This window comes from Pristiophorus japonicus, chromosome 2 (assembly GCF_044704955.1).
Source record: "Pristiophorus japonicus isolate sPriJap1 chromosome 2, sPriJap1.hap1, whole genome shotgun sequence".
Classification (NCBI taxonomy): Eukaryota; Metazoa; Chordata; class Chondrichthyes; family Pristiophoridae; genus Pristiophorus; species Pristiophorus japonicus.
The window spans coordinates 5,724,925-5,746,936 of record NC_091978.1 but is presented as its reverse complement, the minus strand read 5'-3'; the positions used below and the strand labels follow the sequence as shown (position 1 = coordinate 5,746,936).

General features: G+C 50.6%; 1 protein-coding gene across 4 annotated transcripts in view; it reads right to left on the bottom strand.

Moving 5' to 3' along the window:
* The window catches only part of LOC139235573 (lysyl oxidase homolog 3B-like), a 178,515-nt gene that overhangs the window by 3,047 nt on the left and 153,456 nt on the right, over positions 1–22,012 (bottom strand). For 2 of the 4 annotated variants that reach the window (XM_070866617.1, XM_070866623.1), the window contains 5 exons: positions 16,673–16,838; positions 14,591–14,834; positions 9,826–9,941; positions 5,510–5,646; positions 4,387–4,498 (listed from right to left, as the gene is read on the bottom strand). In XM_070866617.1, coding sequence (XP_070722718.1) covers positions 4,387–4,498; positions 5,510–5,646; positions 9,826–9,941; positions 14,591–14,834; positions 16,673–16,838 — 775 coding nt within the window. Of the gene's footprint in view, positions 1–4,386; positions 4,499–5,509; positions 5,647–9,825; positions 9,942–14,590; positions 14,835–16,672; positions 16,839–18,595; positions 18,965–20,199; positions 20,356–22,012 lie in introns of those variants that run through there. The other 2 variants (XM_070866620.1, XM_070866628.1) reach the window with 2 other exon arrangements.

Sequence of the window (22,012 nt, the reverse complement as noted above, 5' to 3'; positions counted from 1 at the left end):
AGACCTCCGGCGATTGGCGAGTCTATGTAAGTTCACAGATGCATGCAGAGCGGAGATGCTGTGAGACTTTTTTATTGAGGGCATCGGGCACGCTGGGGTTTTCAGGAAACTGATTGAGACCAAAGACTTGACCCTGGAAATGGCGGCTTTGATGGCCCAGACATTTATCTCAGGGGAGGAAGAGACCAGAATGATGTTTGACAAAAATTTTGGTTTAAATGCAGCAAATGGACAGGGAGTCAACATTGTTAACGCGGCACACAGTTCCCCAGGCAGACAGGGGCAATCGGACATGCCCCACCATGTAGTCGAACCCAAAGGGGGAATTCAACAAAGACAATGGCTAGCTGAACGGCGATTCATCCATCTCAAGAGATAATGCGGCCAGTAATGGGGCCATCAACACCTGTTAATGGTGTGCTTAAGGAAGTTACAGAGACAGTCAGAAACGTTCGACTGGTAATGGACCTTTTGTTTCCAACAACGGCTCATGTTGGAGGTGTGGAGGCAAACACCCAGCCAGAGCTTGCAGGTATCAGCAATATACCTGCAGAAACTGCAACGTATGTGCAGGAAGCCTGCAGCCAGGTTGATGTATGAGGAGGACGGGCCCGATGTAAGCCCTATGAGGCCAAATGAATACTAGGGGAAATGCTGGAAGCTGAAGTTCAGTGAGTTCATGTGGAGCATGTATACAGTTCATACACCAGGACGCCACCGATAATGATGAAAGTGCTCCTCAATGGCATCCCAGTATACATGGAGCTAGACACAGGGGCCAGCCAGTCCCTGATGGGTATCAAACAGTTCGACAAGTTGTGGGCGTCCAAGGCCAGGAGGCCAAAATTATTGCAATTTTACGCACAGCTACGGACTTATACAAAGGAGATCATTCCGGTGCTAGGCAGCGCCACGGTAGTCGTGACCCACAAAGATTCGGAGAACAGGTTGCCACTCTGGATTGTCCCAGGGGACAGTCCTGCACTGCTGGGGAGGAGTTGGCTGGCTGTCATGAACTGGAAATGGGGCGATGTCAATGCAATTTCCTCTGTGGAGCGAGTATCATGCTCACAGGTCCTGGACAAATTTGACTCACTATTTCAACCCAGCATTGGCACTTTCATGGGGACCAAGGTAGTGATTCACATAAACCCGGACGCCAGGCCAGTGCACCACAAGGCCAGAGCGGTGCCGTACGTGATGCGGGAAAAGATAGAAGGCGAATTGGACCGCCTGCTGAGGGAAGGCATCATCTCGCCAGTCGAATTCAGTGACTGGGCGAGCCTGATTGTGCCGGTGCTCAAGGCGGATGGGTCGGTCAGGATATGTGGTGATTACATCAATCGGGTGTCACTCCAAGACCAGTACCCGCTACCGAGAGCGACGCTATCCGGTGGCAAACTTTTTTCAAAATTGGACCTGACCTCAGCTTACATGACCCAGGAGCTGGCGAGTGAGTCGAAGAAGCTGACCACCATCACGACACACAAGGGGTTGTTTGAGTACAACAGATGTCCGTTCGGGATTCGCTCGGCCGCCGCGATCTTCCAACGAAATATGGAAAGCCTCCTCAAGTCGATTCCAGGGACGGTGGTTTTTCAGGACGACATCCTCATCACGGGCTACGATACTGAAGAACACCTCCACAATCTGGAGGAGGTGCTAGGCAGACTGGACCGGGTAGGTCTGCGACTGAAAAAGGTGAAGTGCGTCTTCCTAGCTCCAGAGGTAGAATTCCTGGGAATGAGGGTAGCCGCAGACGGGATCAGCCCTACTGCGTCTAAGACAGAAGCGATCCAGAGAGCACCCAGACCCTGTAACACGACGGAGCTGCGTTCGTTCCTGGGGCTCCTGAACTATTTTGGTAACTTTCTTCTTAAATTGAGCACGCTGCTCGAGCCGCTACACGTGCTCCTATGCAAAGGTCGCGAATGGGTCTGGGGGGACAGCCAGGAAAGGGCTTTTGATAGAGCACGACATTGTTATGCTCCAACAATCTGTTAACGCTATATGACCCATGTAAGAAACTTGTGTTAACGTGCGATGCGTCGTCCTATGGTGTTGGGTGTGTGTTGCAGCATGTTAATGCCAAGGGTCAGTTACAGCCGGTAGCTTATGCCTCCAAGAGTCTGTCCCAGGCAGAACAGGGCTACGGGATGGTAGAAAAGGAAGCGCTCGCATGTGTATATGCAGTAAAAAAATGCACCGGTACCTGTTTGGCTGGAAATTTGAGCTGGAGACAGATCACAAACCCCTAACGTCCCTTTTGGCTGACAACAAGGCCATAAATGCAAATGCATCAGCTCGCATACAGAGGTGGGCACTCACGTTAGCCGCCTATGACTATACAATTCGGCACAGACCGGGCACTGAAAACTGCGCCGATGCACTCAGCAGGCTCCCACTAGCCACCACTGAGGGGGTAACTAAGCATGCTGCTGAGATGGTCATGGCTGTTGAAGCTTTCGAAAGCGAAGGCTCGCCCGTGACAGCCCGTCAGATTAAAGTCTGGACAAATAGAGACCCGCTATTGTCTCTAGTCAAGAAATGTGTCCTGAATGGGGACTGGGCAGCCACGAACAGGGCATGCCCTGAGGAATTTAAACCATTTCACAGGCACAAGGATGAACTTTTGATTCAGGCCGATTGCCTACTGTGGGCAAACCGAGTAGTCATGCCCCAGATGGGCAGAGAGGTGTTCATCAGAGAACTCCACAATGAGCACCCGGGCATTGTCATGATAAAGGCAATTGCCAGGTCACACGTTTGGTGGCCAGGGATAGATGCAGACCTGGGACTTTGTGTTCGCAGGTGCAACACGTGTGCCCAGCTGGGCAACACACCCAGGGAAGCCCCCCTTAGCCCCTGGCCATGGCCCGCCAAGCCTTGGTCACGCATCCATGTGGACTACGCAGGTCCTTTCATGGGAAAAATGTTTTTGGTTGTAGTAGACACCTACTCCAAATGGATCGAGTGTGACATTTTAAATTCAAGCACATCCTCTGCCATGGTAGAAAGCCTACGGGCAATGTTCGCCGCCCACGGTCTACCGGACGTCTTGGTCAGCGACAATGGCCCGTGCTTCACAAGCACTGAATTCCAGGACTTCACGGCAGGCAATGGAATTAACCATGTCAGAACGGCACCGTTCAAGCCGGCCTCAAACGTCCAGGCGGAATGAGCAGTGCAGATAATCAACCAGGGGATGCTCAGAATCCAAGGGGGTTCCCTACAAAGCCGCTTATCACGCCTCCTGTTGGCCAATAAATCCCGACCACACTCGCTCACAGGGGTTCCACCCGCAGAGCTGCTAATGAAAAGGATGCTCAAAACCAGGTTATCCCTTATACACCCCACCATGAAAGGAATTGTTGAGAGCAGGCGTCAGTCACAATATCACTACCATGACAGGAATGCGAGGGCGCGATGTATTGATGTAAATGATCCTGTCTTTGTCCTCAACTACGCTGCAGGGCCCAAATGGCTCGCAGGCACTGTGATTGCCAAAGAGGGAAATAGGATTCTGGTAGTTAAACTTACCAATGGACAAATCTGCTGCAAACATGTGGATCAAACAAAAAGGAGGTTCAGCAACCCCATAGAAGAAGCAGAGGAAGAACACGATATAGAGTTCACTCCGCCACAGGTGACCGAACACCGGAACCAAAGGGAGGAGAGCCCAGTCACTGTGGGCAGTCCGGACAGGCCTGAGGCACCGCAAACAGCAGACACTCAGGCCAGCGCCCAACAACCAGAGGCCCAACTCAGGCGCTCTACAAGGGAGCGTAAACCACCAGAGAGACTCAACCTGTGATCCCAATAAGACTTTGGGGGGGGGAGGTGATGTCATATATTCAACCAGCATTGTAACCCATGTATAAACTGACCTAAGTTGTACACCGTGAGAACACTGACCACTAGGTGGTGAACTTGTGGGAGACACTCCTAACCTGGACCTTCAGGTATAAAAGGGGAAGCTCCACCCACCTTTATCACTTCAGTGCTGGCTAATAAAGGTTACTGGTCACAAAGTGACCTCTCTCAAGTATGGACCTCATGTGCATTTATACGGTATAGTAAGGACATATCACCATGGACATGTGGTATGAGGGGCCTTGTGCGGGGGTCGAAGCTTGTTGTGAACTCGGAGTGTGAGCAATGTTTACCAGCTCGAGGGTAAAGGAGAATCCATTTTGTTAACGGAAGCTGGGCTTGACCAATAGGATAATGCTTTACAAGGAGGCAGGTGACCAATGGGATTACGGTTTAAAAGGAGGCAGGTGACCAATGGGATTACGGTTTACAAGGAGACAGGTGACCAATGGGATTGCGGTTTGCAAGGGGGCAGTTGACCAATGGCATCTAATTTTGGAGGAAAGTAGTTACCTATGTGACAGTTGTGCATCCAAATTCGATGTCCGTCGTATTTACAATTACACTTCATGGCATTGTTGGTGAAGTCACTCTCCGACACCTCGTGATTCGGGTTAATCACAACCTGTCAATCAAACCACACCGTTAGTGACCATTCACAGCACAGTACCTGACCCCACGACCCCTGACCCAGAGTGTGAAAGGTCAGTGTGTGACCCAGAGTGTGAAAGGTCAGTGTGTGACCCAGTGTCCCAGAGTGTGAAAGGTCAGTGTGTGACCCAGTGTCCCAGAGTGTGAAAGGTCAGTGTGTGACCCACTGTCCCAGAGTGTGAAAGGTCAGTGTGTGACCCAGTGTCCCAGAGTGTGAATGGTCAGTGTGTGACCCACTGTCCCAGAGTGTGAAAGGTCAGTGTGTGACCCACTGTCCCAGAGTGTGAATGGTCAGTGTGTGACCCACTGTCCCAGAGTGTGAAAGGTCAGTGTGTGACCCAGTGTCCCAGAGTGTGAAAGGTCAGTGTGTGACCCAGAGTGTGAAAAGTCAGTGTGTGACCCCGTGTCCTAGAGTGTGAAAGGTCAGTGTGTGACCACGTGTCCTAGAGTGTGAAAGGTCAGTGTATGACCCCGTGTCCTAGAGTGTGAAAGGTCAGTGTGTGACCCAGTATCCCAGAGTGTGAAAGGTCAGTGTGTGACCCAGTGTCCCAGAGTGTGAAAGGTCAGTGTGTGACCCAGTGTCCCAGAGTGTGAAAGGTCAGTGTGTGACCTACTGTCCCAGAGTGTGAAAGGTCAGTGTGTGACCCAGTGTCCCAGAGTGTGAAAGGTCAGTGTGTGACCCAGTGTCCCAGAGTGTGAAAGGTCAGTGTGTGACCCACTGTCCCAGAGTGTGAAAGGTCAGTGTGTGACCCAGTGTCCCAGAGTGTGAAAGGTCAGTGTGTGACCCACTGTCCCAGAGTGTGAAAGGTCAGTGTGTGACCCACTATCCCAGAGTGTGAAAGGTCAGTGTGTGACCCACTATCCCAGAGTGTGAAAGGTCAGTATGTGACCCAGTGTCCCAGAGTGTGAAAGGTCAGTGTGATGTCCAGTCCCTGAGCGATGGACCATTAACAATGCCCGTTCTCCCCAGCGGTGCCTGTTTTACCTGCATGATGTAGTTTCCAGGTTTGACGTCGGTGATGTCAATCCATTGACAGTCAATGTCATGACGATAGGAGTCCCAGCAGCCCACGGTGATGCCCTGTTCCCCGAAGTTAGCACACTCATACCTCTTCTGTATGTCTGATGGAGACAGGAGCAAGGTTAGACACACAAGCAAGGCCATTTCCCAAATCTTTTATTCTTACCATCAATGGCCAAGCTTGTTGCTCTGAGTGGTTTTAATGGTCTTTGCATTCAAGAGTCACCAGCCAGTCAGTCTTTGCAACACTGTGGTCAAATCAGCTCATTGAGGTGGTCTCGGGCTGTTCTTGGGATGAGAGGACTGTTCTGTGAGGGGTGACAGAGTACATTGGGTCTATACTCTCTGGAGATCGAAGATTGTGTAAAATTCTTTGAGGGCTTGACAGGGTAGATGCAGGGAGGATGTTTCCCCCCGGGCTGGGGGGTCTAGAACCAGGGATCACAGTCTCAGAATAAGGGGTCGGCCATTTAGGACGGAGATGAGGAGAAATTTCCTCACTCAGAGGGTGGTGAATCTTTGGAATTCTCTGCCCCAGAGGGCTGTGGAGGTTCAGTCGTTGAGTATATTCAAGACAGAGATCGATAGATTTTTGGAGTCTCGGGGAATCGAGGGATATGGGGATCAGGAAAGTGGAGTTGAGGATCAGCCTTGAACTTATTGAATGGCGGAGCCGGCTCGGGGGACCATGTTGGCCGACTCCTGCTCCTAATTCTTATCTTCTTATGAACGTGTGATGGCTGGTTGGCAATTTCTGTCAAAAAAATAGACTGTGATTCACTCCGCCTGGGATAATTTGATCTTTGGTCCCTTACTCAGTGTCTAAAGCAGGTCCAATCAGAGACTTTCAACACGTGTGTCTCGACTGGATCTGAAAGCAAGTTTCAGACGTAGATGGAGATTGTCTGCTGTACAGGAACATCAGAGAGTGGCAGAATTTCTGCCTCGGAATCCTCACAGATCGAGCCCCGTGCTGTGAGGAAATCCCCCAAGCCTCCCGCGGATGGGAAGAAGCGATGCCAGCGATGGCTCTACCCACCAGAGAGAGGGCGCCATCTCTCCAGACGCCGGGGCCTGAGGGGGTGAAAGGTCGTGCCCTGACCCAGTGCGTTATCCAGACCCTCATTATAAAGAGGGAAAGTCCTTGTTGTAACCCACGAGCTTGTGAGAGTACAGCAGGACTGGGCATTTCCCCCTCGTCCTGCCCGAGGTAATCGCCACTCTCCCCACTCTCCCCACTCAATCTCCAGCAATCAGGCCTGATTTCATATTTCCCTCCCACTCCCAGTGTTAATCCTGCCTTCTTTTCAGCTTTAGCTATGAGGAAAGATTGGATAGGCTGGGTTTGTTTTCCTTGGAATAGAGGAGGCTGAGGGGAGACCTGATTGAGGTGTGTAAAATTATGAAGGACCTGGATCGAGTGGATAGGAAGGACCTATTTCCCTTAGCGGAGGGGTCAACAACCAGGGGGCATAGATTTAAAGTAATTGGTAGGAGGCTTAGAGGGATCCATTACAGACCCAATCCACATCCGGACCGGGGTCAAATAAGGCTGGGTCATCGTTCCAACCCTCTTCTCAATCTTCCTCGCTGCCATGCTCCACCTCACAGTCAACAAGCTCCCCACTGGAGTGGAACTAAACTACAGAACCAGTGGGAACCTGTTCAACCTTCGCCATCTCCAAGCCAGGTCCAAGAACACCCCAACCTCTGTCGTCGAGCTACAGTACACGGACTACGCCTGCATCTACGCACATACAGAGGCTGAACTCCTAGTCATAGTCAACGTATTTACTGAGGCGTACGAAAGCATGGACCTTACATTAAACATCCGTAAGACAAAGGTCCTCCACCAGCCTGTCCTCGCCACACAGCACTGCCCCCCTGGTCATACAACGTGGACCACTTCCCTTATCTCGGGAGCCTCCTATCAACAAGAGCAGGCATTGACGACAAGATCCAACACCACCTCCAGTGCACCAGCGCAGCCTTCGGTCACCTGAGGAAAAGAGTGTTTGAAGACCAGGTTCTCAAATCTGTCACCAGGCTCATGGTGTACAGGGTTGCAGTAATACCCGCCCTCCTGTATGGCTCAGAGACATGGACCATGTACAGTAGACACCTCAAGTCACTGGAGAAATACCACCAACGATGTCTCCGCAAGATCCTGCAAATCCCCTGGGAAGTTTGCTGATGATGCAAGGATGGGAGGAAGGGCAATGTGTGAGGAGGACATAAAGAGGCTGCAGGAGGCCACAGACAGGCTAAGTGAGTGGGCAAGAATTTGGCAGATGGAGTATAATGTTGGAAAGTGTGAGGTCATGCACTTTGGCAGAAAAAAATCAAAGAGCAAGTTATTATTTAAATGGAGAAAGATTGCAAAGTGCCGCAGTACAGCGGGACCTGGGGGTACTTGTGCATGAAACACAAAAGGTTAATATGCAGGTACAGCAAGTGATCAGGAAGGCCAATGGAATCTTGGCCTTTATTGCAAAGGGGATGGAGTATAAAAGCAGGGAAGTCTTGCTACAGTTATACAGGGTATTGGTGAGGTCACACCTGGAATACTGTGTGCAGTTTTGGTTTCCATATTTACGAAAGGATATACTTGCTTTGGAGGCAGTTCAGAGAAGGTTCACTCGGTTGATTCCGGAGATGAGGGGGTTGACTTATGAGGAAAGGTTGAAGAGGTTGGGCCTCTACTCATTGGAGTTCAGAAGAATGAGAGGTGATCTTATCGAAACGTATAAGATTATGAGGGGGCTTGACAAGGTGGATGCAGAGAGGATGTTTCCACTGATGGGGAAGACTAGAACTAGGGGGCATGATCTTAGAATAAGGGGCTGCCCATTTAAAACTGAGATGAGGAGAAATTTCTTCTCTCAGAGGGTTGTAAATCTGTGGAATTCACTGCCTCAGAGAGCTGTGGAAGCTGGGACATTGAATAAATTTAAGACAGAGATAGACAATTTCTTAAACGATAAGGGAATAAGGGGTTATGGGGAGCGGGCGGGGAAGTGGAGCTGAGTCCATGATCAGATCAGCCATGATCATATTAAATGGCGGAGCAGGCTCGAGGGGCCGTATGGCCTACTCCTGCTCCTATTTCGTATGTTCTTATTATAGGACAGATGCACCAACGTTAGTGTCCTCGACCAGGCATTGAAGCACTGACCACACTTGATCAGCTCCGCTGGGCAGGCCACATTGTCCGCATGCCAGACACGAGGCTCCCAAAGCAAGCGCTCTACTCGGAACTCCTTCACGGCAAACGAGCCAAAGATGAGCAGAGAAAACGTTACAGCGACACCCTCAAAGCCTCCCTGATAAAGTGCAACTTCCCCACCGACACCTGGGAGTCCCTGGCCAAAGACCGCCCTAAGTGGAGGAAGTGCATCCGGGAGGGCGCTGAGCACCTCGAGTCTCATCGCCGAGAGCATGCAGAGACCAAGCACAGGCAGCGGAAGGAGCGTGCGGCAAACCAGACACCCCACCCACCCTTTCCTTCAACCAATGTCTGTCTCACCTGTGACAGAGACTGTAATTCCCGTATTGGACTGTTCAGCCAACTAAGGACTCATTTTTAGAGTGGAAGCAAGTCTTCCTCGATTCCGAGGGACCGCCTATGATGATGAGAGGGGAGATAAGGAAACATATCTTCACCCAGAGGGCAGTGGGGGTCTGGAACTCACTGCCTGAAAGGGTGATAGAGGCAGAAAACATTTAAAAAAGTACTTGGATGTGAATTTCAAGAGACATAACCTACAGGGCTACGGACCTAGAGCTGGAAGGTGGGATTAGGCTGGATAGCTCTTGGTCGGCCAGCGCGGACACAATCGGGCCAAATGGTCTCCTACTGTGTTGTAATTTTCCTAAGATTCTATGATGCTCCGAGTGCTATTCCCTCCGACTCCCAGTGTTAATCCGGCCACTCAGGGTTCACCGTGTCGGAGGGGGAGAGGCGGAGTGCTACGTGAAGAGGGTTAAGAGTTTTCGAGGTGGAAGTGACCAGATCCATGACCTGTGACCTGTGACAATCTAGGACCTTAGCGCTCATTCGGACAGGCCTGCCCGGATTAGGGAAGGGGCCTCTGGTGAATGCTGGGCTGGAATCAATGCGGCGGGTGAATGGACCAGGATCCGAGGATGTTTATCCCGATCCGGGAAAACCAGCAGTGATGTAGCAGCACACTCCTACCGGCGACGTCAGTCAATGCCCTTCGACCCCTGACCCTCGACCTCACTGCCAGTGAAGGGCGGGGGCGTCAGCTGTTACTTACTGTCTACACAATCGGAGTCCTCCAGACAAAAGCTGGCCTTGTGCCCCTCCGCCACCTTGCTGCCGTTCAACGTGAGGATATCGTAATGGGTGAAGATGTCCATGCTGTGGTAGTGTCTGTGGGGAGAGTGAGAGAGGCTTAGATAGAACACACAATCCCCTACCCCATGGCACTCACTGTCCCTGCACAAACTCTGACAGCCTCCATGGGTTAACTACAGAGTAAAGCTCCCCCTATACTGTCCCATCAAACACTCCCAGGGCAGGTACAGCACGGGGTTAAATACAGAGAAAAGCTCCCTCTACCCTGTCACATCAAACACTCCCAGGGCAGGTACAGCACGGGTTAGATACAGAGTAAAGCTCCCTCTACACTGTCCCATCAAACACTCCCAGGGCAGGTACAGCACGGGTTAGATACAGAGTAAAGCTCCCTCTACACTGTCCCATCAAACACTCCCAGGGCAGGTACAGCACAAGTTAGATACAGAGTAAAGCTCCCTCTACACTGTCCCATCAAACACTCCCAGGGCAGGTACAGCACGGGGTTAAATACAGAGTAAAGCTCCCTCTACACTGTCCCATCAAACACTCCCAGGGCAGGTACAGCACGGGGTTAAATACAGAGTAAAGCTCCCTCTACACTGTCCCATCAAACACTCCCAGGGCAGGTACAGCACAGGTTAGATACAGAGTAAAGCTTCCTCTACACTGTCCCAACAAACACTGTCAGGGCAGGTACAGCACGGGGTTAGATACAGAGTAAAGCTCCCTCTACACTGTCCCATCAAACACTCCCAGGGCAGGTACAGCAAGGGTTAGATACAGAGTAAAATTCCCTCTACACTGTCCCATCAAACACTCCCAGGGCAGGTACAGCACGGGGTTAGATACAGAGTAAAGCTCCCTCTACACTGTCCCATCAAACACTCCCAGGGCAGGTACAGCACGGGTTAGATACAGAGTAAAGCTCCCTCTACACTGTCCCATCAAACACTCCCAGGGCTGGTACAGCACGGGGTTAGATACAGAGTAAAGCTCCCTCTACACTGTCCCATCAAACACTCCCAGGGCAGGTACAGCACGGGTTAGATACAGAGTAAAGCTCCCTCTACACTGTCCCATCAAACCCCCCACTTGCCCTCCCCTATCCCTCTGTTCCCTTCTCCCAGTGTCAGCTGTGGTTCAGTGGGTAGCACCATCGCCTGAGTCAGAAGGTTGTGGGTTCCACTCCAGGGACTTGAGCACATAAATCTAGGCTGACACTCCAGTGTAGTGCTGAGAAAGTGCCGCACGGTCGGAGGTGCCGTTTTTAGGATGAGATGTTAAACCGAGGCCCCGTCTGCTCTCTCAGGTGGATGTAAAAGATCCCGTGGCACTATTTCAAAGAAGAGTAGGGCAGTTAACCCAGGTGTCCTGGCCACTATTTTCCCTCAAATCACCATAACAAAAACAGATTATCTGGTCATTATCACATCGCCAATTAAATATTGGGAAGACCGAGGCCATTGTTTTCAGTCCCCGGCACAAACTGCGTTCCCTAGCCACTGACTCCATCCCTCTCCCCAACTCCTGTTTGAGGCTGAACCAGACTGTTCGCAACCTAGGTGTCATATTTGAACCAGGAATGAGCTTTCGACCACATATCCACAGCATAACTAAGACCACCTATTTCCACCTCCGTAACATCACCGTCTCTGCCCTTTGCCTCACCTCATCCGATGCTGAAGCCCTCATCCGTGCCTTTGTAACCTCTAGACTTGACTATTCCAACGCACTCTTGGCTGGCCTCCCACATTCTACCCTACGTAAACTAGAAGTGATCCAAAACCCAGCTGCCTGTGTCCTAACTCGCATCGAGTCCCCCTCACCCATCACCCCTGTGCTCGCTGACCTACATTGGCTCCCGATTAAGCAACGTCCCGATTTCAAAATTCTCATCCTTGTTTTCAAATCCCTCCATGGCCCTCGCCCCCTCCCTATCTCTGTAATCTCCTCCAACCCCGCAACCCCCCCGAGATGTCTGCGCTCCTCTAAATCCGCCCTCCTGAGCATCCCTGATTATAATTGTTCCACCATTGGCAGCCATGCCTTCTGTTAACTAGGCCCCAAGCTCTGGAATTCCCTCCCTAAACCTCTCCACCTTTCCCTCCTCTTATTTTTTGAGCGATAAGGGAGCAAAGGGTTATGGGATCAGGCAGGGAGGTGGAGCTGAGTCCATGATCGGATCAGCCATGGTCTTATTAAATGGCGGAGCCGTATGGCCGACTCCTGCTCCTACATAAGAAACATAAGAACATAAGAATTAGGAACAGGAGTAGGCCATCGAGCCCCTCGAGCCTGCTCCGCCATTCAATAAGATCATGGCTGATCTGGCCGTGGACTCAGCTCCACTTACCCGCCCTCTCCCCGTAACCCTTAATTCCCTTATTGGTTAAAAATCTATCTATCTGTGACTTGAATACATTCAATGAGCTAGCCTCAACTGCTTCCTTGGGCAGAGAATTCCACAGGTTCACAACCCTCTGGGAGAAGAAATTCCTTCTCAACTCGGTTTTAAATTGGCTTCCCCCGTATTTTGAGGCTGTGCCCCCTAGTTCTAGTCTCCCCGACCAGTCTATCTTGTCTATCTCTTTCATGATTTTAAATGTTTCTATAAGATCACCCCTCATCCTTCTGAACTCCAACGAGTAAAGACCCAGTCTACTCAATCTATCATCATAAGGTAACCCCGTCATCTCCGGAATCAGCCTAGTGAATCGTCTCTGTACCCCCTCCAAAGCTAGTATATCCTTCCTTAAGTAAGGTGACCAAAACTGCACGCAGTACTCCAGGTGCGGCCTCACCAATACCCTATACAGTTGCAGCAGGACCTCCCTGCTTTTGTACTCCATCCCTCTCGGAATGAAGGCCAACATTCCATTCGCCTTCCTGATTACCTGCTGCACCTGCAAACTAACCTTTTGGGATTCATGCACAAGGACCCTCAGGTCCCTCTGCATCTCAGCATGTTGTAATTTCGCCCCATTCAAATAATATTCCCTTTTACTGTTTTTTTTTCCCAAGGTGGATGACCTCACACTTTCCGACATTGTATTCCATCTGCCAAACCTTAGCCCATTCGCTTAACCTATCTAAATCTCTTTGCAGCCTTTCTGTGTCCTCTACACAACCCGCTTTCCCACTAATCTTTGTGTCATCTGCAAATTTTGTTACACTACACTCTGTCCCCTCTTCCAGGTCATCTATGTATATTGTAAACAGTTGTGGTCCCAGCACCGATCCCTGTGGCACACCACTAACCACCGATTTCCAACCCGAAAAGGACCCATTTATCCCGACTCTCTGCTTTCTGTTAGCCAGCCAATTCTCTATCCATGCCAACACATTTCCTCTGACTCCGCGTACCTTTATCTTCTGCAGTAACCTTTTGTGTGGCACCTTATCGAATGCCTTTTGGAAATCTAAATACACCACATCCATCGGTACACCTCTATCCACCATGCTCGTTATATCCTCAAAGAATTCCAGTAAATTAGTTAAACATGATTTGCCCTTCATGAATCCATGTTGCGTCTGCTTGATTGCACTATTCCTATCTAGATGTCCCGCTATTTCTTCCTTAATGATTGTTTCAAGCATTTTCCCCACTACAGATGTTAAACTAACCGGCCTATAGTTACCTGCCTTTTGTCTGCCCCCTTTTTTAAACAGAGGCGTTACATTAGCTGCTTTCCAATCCGCTGGTACCTCCCCAGAGTCCAGAGAATTTTGGTAGATTATAACGAATGCATCTGCTATAACTTCCGCCATCTCTTTTAATACCCTGGGATGCATTTCATCAGGACCAGGGGACTTGTCTACCTTGAGTCCCATTAGCCTGTCCAGCACTACCCCCCAAGTGATAGTGATTGTCTCAAGGTCCTCCCTTCCCACATTCCTGTGACCAGCAATTTCTGGCATGGTTTTTGTGTCTTCCACTGTGAAGACCGAAGCAAAATAATTGTTTAAGGTCTCAGCCATTTCCACATTTCCCATTATTAAATCCCCCTTCTCATCTTCTAAGGGACCAACATTTACTTTAGTCACTCTTTTCCATTTTATATATCGGTAAAACTTTTACTATCTGTTTTTATGTTTTGCGCAAGTTTACTTTCGTAATCTATCTTTCCTTTCTTTATTGCTTTCTTAGTCATTCTTTGCTGTCGTTTAAAATTTTCCCAATCTTCTAGTTTCCCACTAACCTTGGCCACCTTATACGCATTGGTCTTTAATTTGATACTCTCCTTTATTTCCTTGGTTATCCACGGCTGGTTATCCCTTCTCTTACCGCCCTTCTTTTTCACTGGAATATATTTTTGTTGAGCACTATGAAAGAGCTCCTTAAAAGTCCTCCACTGTTCCTCAATTGTGCCACCGTTTAGTCTGTGTTCCCAGACTACTTTAGCCAACTCCTATTTCTTATGTTCTTATATTTAAGATGTTCCTTTGATCAAGCATTTGGTCACCTGCGCTAATTTCTCCTTATGCGGCTCGGTGTCAAATGTTTTATCTCATAACGCTCCTGTGAAGCACCTTGGGACGTTTCACTACGTTGAAGGTGCTATATAAATACAAGTTGTTGTTGTTTCTCACACAGAATCGCACACACCAGTCCCTCCGAGCCTCGCTGGCCCCGGGTAACGGTGGTGCCCCGCCCCCCCCCCCCCCCGCCCGACTGTGGCCCCCACCACTCCTCTCGCCTGACCGTGGCTCCCAGCTCTTACCCGTGACACTCGTGCCAGACCCAGGAGTGCCGGCCTGCCTTGGGCCGGAAGTCGGCCCGCCCGATGTTGTGGATCTCGGAGGAGAAGCGAAGGAGCCGGCGGTGCCCGTACGGCCAGTTGGCGTTCTTGGCGGTGCTCGACAGGCAGTTCTCCTCGGCAGCGCAGTACAGCATGTGCAGGGGCCGGTCCTCGATGTAGGCGGTCTGCTGGACGAGCCGGGCGTTGAGGATCAGGTCGGAGGAGGCTGCGGGGAGACAGGGCACAAAACGGTCAACAGCTCCGGCCTCTCTGCCACAGGAGCAGTGAAGGGTCAGACCTCCACATAGCACCTTTCACAACCTCTGGACGTCCCAAAGCGCTTTACAGTCAATGAAGTACTTTCGGAGTGTAGTCACTGTCGTGATGTGGGAACCGCGGCAGCCAATTTGCGCACAGCAAGCTCCCACAAACAGCAATGTGATGATGACTGGATCATCTGTTATTTTGTTATGTCGATTTAGGGATAAGTATTGTCCGGAAACAGAGGATAACTCCCCTGCTCTTTTTCAAAATAGTGGCCTTGGGATCTTTTACATCCAGCTGAGTAGACAGGTTTAACATCTGATCTGACAGACAGCACCTCCGACAGTGCGGCACTCCCTCAGCACTGCACAGGAGTGTTCGCCTAGATTTTTGTGCTTACGTCTCTGGAGCGGGACTTGAGCCCACAACCTTCTGACTTCGAGGTGAGAGAGAGAGAGTGAGAGAGTGAGAGAGTGAGAGGGTGGGTGGGGAGAGAGAGAACTACCCACTGAGCCACAGCTGACACATCGTGTACAAGAGTTATGATGAATGTATACAAAACATTGGTGAGGCCAGTTAGAGACTGCGCACAGTTATGGAAGCCCCACTATAGAAACGACATTAACACCACTGAGTCGGACACCGTTGGTTGGCCAGGATGATGCCAGGAATAAGAAACCACAGTCATGGGGAAAGAGTCGAGATACTGGGACTGTTCCCTCTGCCGCAGAGAAGGTTAAGAAGAGATTTATTGGTGGTTTTGGTGAAGATAGTGCAGAGCAAGCCCCATATCTGGGTCACAGCTGGAGCGCGCGATACTGATACTGCAGGAACTGCGTCCAGTTCTGAGCACCGCCCCTCAAGAAGGATATATCGGCCTTGGATGTATTTCACCATCTTGCAATGACAATAGTTATGTAACTGTAACTCATGCACACTGTACCTGTACCCTTGAAATGCACACCCTGACCACAGGGGGTGAGCTTGCGGGAGACACTCCTCACCTGGGTTTCCAGGTATAAAAGTGGAGGTCCCAGCCAGGGTCAGCACTCTTTGGTCCTGGGAATAAAGTGAAGGTCACAGAGTGACCGTGTCTGATATATACATGCCTCGTGTGAGTTTGTAGTAAGTTGCACTACAGAGGGGGAGGGGGGGGGCAGATTCACCAGAATGATACCCGGGGCTAAAAGGGTTACATTATGAGGATAGGTTGCATAGACTAAGTGAAGAAGTTTAAGGGGCGATTAGGGTGTTTAAGATGATTCAAGGAGTTGTCGGGGGGGATGGAAAGAAACAATGTCCTCTGGTGGGCGGGTGAAGTCCGTAGCAGTCGTACAACAACTTGCATTTATATAGCGCCTTTAACATAGTAAAACATCCCAAGGTGCTTCACAGGAGCGAATATCAAGCAAAATTTGACACCGAGCCACATTAGGGGAAATTAGGACAGGTGACCAAAAGTTCGGACAAAGAGGTAGGTTTTAAGTAGCATTTTAAAAGGACGAGGAGAGAGGCGGAGAGGTTTAGGGAGGGAGTTCCAGAGCTTGGGGCCCAGGCAGTTGAACGCACGGCCACCGATGGTGGAGCGATTATAATCAGGGATGCTCAGGAAGGCAGAATTAGAGGAGCGCAGACATCTCGGGGGGTTGTGGGGCTGGAGGGGATTACAGCGATAGGGAGGGGCGAGGGCCGCGGAGGGATCTGAAAACAAAGATGAGAATTTTACAATCGAAGCGTTGCTGGAGCTCCCGCCCCGATCACGACACACAGACACAGAGACTACCGCGGGAGTCTCCTTACTCTCAGAGCAGATCACCCCGGCAGCAAACCGGGCCCCAGTCTTCAGGCACTTGACCCGGTCTCCGTGGCTCTGACAGTGGCTCAAGGTCATCTCGTCTCCGGTGCACTTCACTCCGCTCAGAACCATCTCTTTGGCGCCGGTGTCGGCATCCCAGTACCAGGTTTCCTTGGAAACAACAGGAGGTCAAAGGTTAGGGGGCGCCACCACTCCTCGGCCCTCGTTTCCTGCCCAACAACCTACGATGGAAAGGAGGCGCTGAAAGGTCTATCCAGCGACCCAGGGCACAGTGGCACTGCCATTATGGGCCGAGGGGCCTCCTTCTGTGCTGTGCCATTCTTGTGCTCTGTGGCACTGAGTTGTAGCTCAGGCTCTGACCAGCGATCGTGTGAAGCGAGTGCCGGGGTCAGAGTGTAGGCTAGCTGGATACATCCTTCGGCTCAACCTTGATTAAGAGTCTAGAACCAGGAGTCACAGTTTCAGGATAAGGGCGCGGCCATTTAGGACTGAGATCAGGAGCTATTTCTTCACTCAGAGGGCTATGAATCTTTGGAATTCTCTATCCCAGGAGGCTCAGGCATTGAGTATATTATCTCATATATAGTCTCATCGCCGAGAGCATGCAGAAACCAAGCGCAGGCAGCGGAAGGAGTGTGCGGTAAACCAGTCTCACCCTCCCTTTCCCTCAACCACTGTCTGTCCCACCTGTGACAGGGACTGTGGTTCTCGTATTGGACTGTTCAGCCGCCTAAGGACTCATTTTTAGAGTGGAAGCAAGTCTTCCTCGATTCCGAGGGACTGCCTATGATGATGATGTGTATATTCAAGGCGGAAATCGATAGGTTTTTGGACTGTCGGGGAAATCAAAGGATTTGGAGATCGGGCGGGAAAGTGGAGTCGAGGTAGAAGATCGGCCCTGATCTTATTGAATGGCGGAGCAGGCTCGAGGGGCCGAATGGGCTACTCCTGCTCTTAATTCTTATGTTCTTGCACTTTGACCCCATCCCATATGTGTGTGTGTGTGTGTGGGTTGGGGTCCATTATACAAGATCTCACCCAGTTCCCTAACCCGTCATTATTTCATAGAAACATAGAAACATAGAAAATAGGTGCAGGAGCAGGCCATTCAGCCCTTCGAGCCTGCACCACCATTCAATAAGATCATGGCTGATCATTCCCTCAGTACCCCTTTCCTGCTTTCTCTCCACACCCCTTGATCCCTTTAGCCATAAGGGCCATATCTAACTCCCTTTTGAATATATCTAATAAACTGGCATCAACACTCTCTGCGGTAGGGAATTCCACAGGTTCACCACTCTCTGAGTGAAGAAGTTTCTCCTCATCTCAGTCCTAAATGGCTTACCCCTTATCCTTAGACTGTGTACCCTGGTTCTGGAACTCCCCAGCAACGGAAACATTCTTCCTGTCCAATCCCATTAGAATTTTATAAGTTTCTATGAGATCCCCTCTCATTCTTCTAAACTCCAGTGGATACAAGCCCAGTTGATCCAGTCTCTCCTCATATGTCAGTCCCGCCATCCCGGGAATCAGTCTGATGAACCTTCGCTGCACTCCGTCAATAGCAAGAACGTCCTTCCTCGGATTAGGAGACCAAAACTGAACACGATATTCCAGGTGTGGCCTCACCAAGGCCCTGTACAACTGCAGTAAGACCTCCCTGCTCCTGTACTCAAATCCTCTCGCTATGAAGGCCAACATGCCATTTGCCTTCTTCACCGCCTGCTGTACCTGCATGACAACTTTCAATGACTGATGTACCATGACACCCAGGTCTCATTGCACCTCCCCTTTTACTAATCTGTCATGACTCAGATAATATTCTGTCTTCCTGTTTTTGCCACCAAAGTGGATAATCTCACATTTATCCACATTATACTGCATCTGCCATGCATTTGCCCACTTACCTAACCTGTCCAAGTCACCCTGCAGCCTCTTAGCATCCTCCTCACAGCTCACACCGCCACCCAGTTTAGTGTCATCTGCAATTTTGGAGATATTACATTCAATTCCTTCATCTAAATCATTAATGTATATTGTAAATAGCTGGGGTCCCAGCACTGAACCCTGCGGCACCCCACTGGTCACTGCCTGCCATTCTGAAAAGGACCCATTTATTCCGACTATCTGCTTCCTGTCTGCCAACCAGTTCTCTACCCACGTCAATACATTACTCCCAATATCATGTGCTTTAATTTTGCACACCAATCTCTTGTGTGGGACCTTGTCAAAAGCCTTTTGAAAGTCCAAATACACCACATCCACTGGTTCTCCCTTGTCCACTCTACTAGTTACATCCTCAAAAGATTCTAGAAGATTTTTCAAGCATGATTTCCCTTCCATAAATCCATGCTGACTTGGACCGATCCTGTCACTGCTTTCCAAATGCGCTGCTATAATAATTGATTCCAACATTTTCCCCACCACCAATGTCAGGCTAACCGGTCTATAATTCCCTGTTTTCTCTCTCCCTCCTTTTTTAAAAAGTGGTGTTTCATTAGCTACCCTCCAGTCCATGGGAACTGATCCAGAGTTAATAGAATGTTGGAAAATGATGACCAATGCATCCACTATTTCTAGGGCCACTTCCTTAAGTACTCTGGGATGCAGACTATCAGGCTCTGGGGATTTATCGGCCTTCAATCCCATCAATTTCCCTAATACAATTTCCTGACTAATAAGGATTTCCTTCAGTTCCTCCTTTTCGCTACACCCTCGGACCCCTAGTATTTCCGGAAGGTTATTTGTGTCTTCCTTTGTGAAGACAGATCCAAAGTTTTTGTTCAATCGGTCTGCCATTTCTTAGTTCTCCATTATAAATTCACCTGATTCTGACTGCAAGGGACCTATGTTTGTCTTCACATATCGATAGAAGCTTTTGCAGTCAGTTTTTATGTTCCCAGCAAGCTTCCTCTCATACTCTATTTTACCCTTCCTAATTAAACCCTTTGTCCTCCTCTGCTGAATTCTAAATTTATCCCAGTCCTCAGGTTTGCTGCTTTTTCTGGCCAATTTATATACCTCTTCCTTGGATTTAACACTATCCTTAATTTCCCTTGTTAGCCACGGTTGAGCTACCTTCCCCGTTTTATTTATACTCCAGACAGGGATGTACAATTGTTGAAGTTCATCCATATGATCTATAAATGTCTGCCATTGCCTATCCACTGTCAACCCTTTAAGTATCATTCGCCAGTCTATTCTAGCCAATTCACGTCTCATACCATCGAAGTTACCTTTCCTTAAGTTCAGGACCCTAGTCTCTGAATTAACTGTGTCACTCTCCATCTTAATAAAGAATTCTACCATATTATGGTCAATCTTCCCCAGGGGGCCTCGCACAACAAGATTGCTAATTATTCTTTTCTCATTACACATCACCCAGTCTAGGATGGCCAGCTCTCTGGTTGGTTCCTCGACATATTGGTCTAGAAAGCCCTCTATCGCACATGTACATTAGTGTATCTCCCGCCCGCTCCGCTGGGTTTACCGAGCCCTGGGTTGTACCTACCGTGACCGCGTGCAGGGAATAGCCCAAACCTAGCTGTCGGCAGACCACCATGGCCTCACTCGTGCTCCACCTGTCACTGCATATCATCCCCCACCTTTTGCCGTGCAGGATTTCCACACGCCCCTCGAAGGCCGTCCGCCCTCCGACTATCCGGATCTGTGGAAAGTCCTCACCATTGTCAGCATGCAAGTCCCCGGCCCCATGCACACTCCTCCCTCGCTCACTCTCGCTCCTTCCATCCATCTCCTGCTCACACCCTGTCTCTCACCCCTTCCATTCTTTCTTTCTCTCTCCCACCCTCTCTCTCCGTCTCACTTTCTCTCTCACTCCCTCCCCGTCTCTCTCTCTCTCACTCCCTCCCCATCTCTCTCTCTCTCACTCCCTCCCCGTCTCTCTCTCTCTCATACGCTCCCCGTCTCTCTCTCTCTCACTCCCTCCCCGTCTCACTTTCTCTCTCACTCCCTCCCGTCTCTCTCTCTCTCACACGCTCCCCGTCTCTCTCTCTCTCACTCCCTCCCCGTCTCACTTTCTCTCTCACTCCCTCCTCGTCTCTCTCTCTCTCACTCCCTCCCCGTCTCTCTCTCTCTCACTCCCTCCCCATCTCTCTCTCTCTCACACCCTCCCCGTCTCTCTCTCTCACTCCCTCCCCGTCTCTCTCTCTCTCTCACTCCCTCCCCTTCTCTCTCTCTCTCTCACTCCCTCCCCTTCTCTCTCCCACCCTCTCACCCCTCCCTTTCTCTCTCCCACCCTCTCTCTCTCTCACCCCCTCCCCTTCTCTCTTTCTCTCTCACTCCCTCCCCGTCTCTCTCTCTCACTCCCTCCCCGTCTCTTTCTCTTTCACACCTTCCCCGTCTCTCTCTCTCTCACTCCCTCCCCGTCTCTCTCTCTCTCTCTCTCACTCCCTCCTCGTCTCTTTCAGTCTCTCACTCCCTCCCCGTCTCTCTCTCTCTCACTCCCTCCCCGTCTCTCTCTCTCTCACTCCCTCCCCATCTCTCTCTCTCTCACTCCCTGCCTCTCTCACTCCCTCTCCGTCTCTCTCACACCCTCCCTCTCCATCTCTCTCACTCCCTCCCCGTCTCTCTCACACCCTCCCTCTCCATCTCTCTCACTCCCTCTCCGCCTCTCTCACTCCCTCTCCGTCTCTCTCACTCCCTCTCCGTCTCTCTCACTCCCTCTCCGTCTCTCTCACTCCCTCTCTCTCTCCATCTCTCTCATTCCCTCTCCGTCTCTCTCACTCCCTCTCCGTCTCTCTCACTCTCTCCCCCTCCCCCCTCACTCTCTCTCCCTCCCCAGTCTCTCTCCCTCCCCAGTCTCTCTCTCACTCCCTCCCCATCGCCCTCTCACTCCATGTAGCTTTCTCACTCCCCCTCTGTCTCTCTCTCCCACTCCATATCTCTCTCTCACTCCCTTTCCATCTGTCACTCCCTCACTCGCTCTCACTCCCTCCCTTTGTCTCTCACCCTCAGTCTCTCCTAATCTCAGTCTGTCATTCCTTGCCCTCTCTCCCTCTCGCTCCTATTTCCTGTCTGTGTCCCTCACCCGAACTCTGCCCTTCGCCCTCTCTCAATCTCTATCCCCTCTCACGTCCCTGGTCTTTCATGTTCTCTTGCTCACCTCACTAGTTCACTGTCTTTCACTCCTTTCCCTCACCCTCTCACCCTCTCCCTCTCTCCCTTCTTTCCCCCCCCCCCCCGTCTCTCCTTTCCCTCTCCCCTCTCACTCACTCCCTCTCTCCCTCCTTTCCCCTCCCCCTCTCTCTCTCCTTTCCCTGCCCCATCTCACTCCCCATTCCCCTCCCTCTCTCTACCTTCCC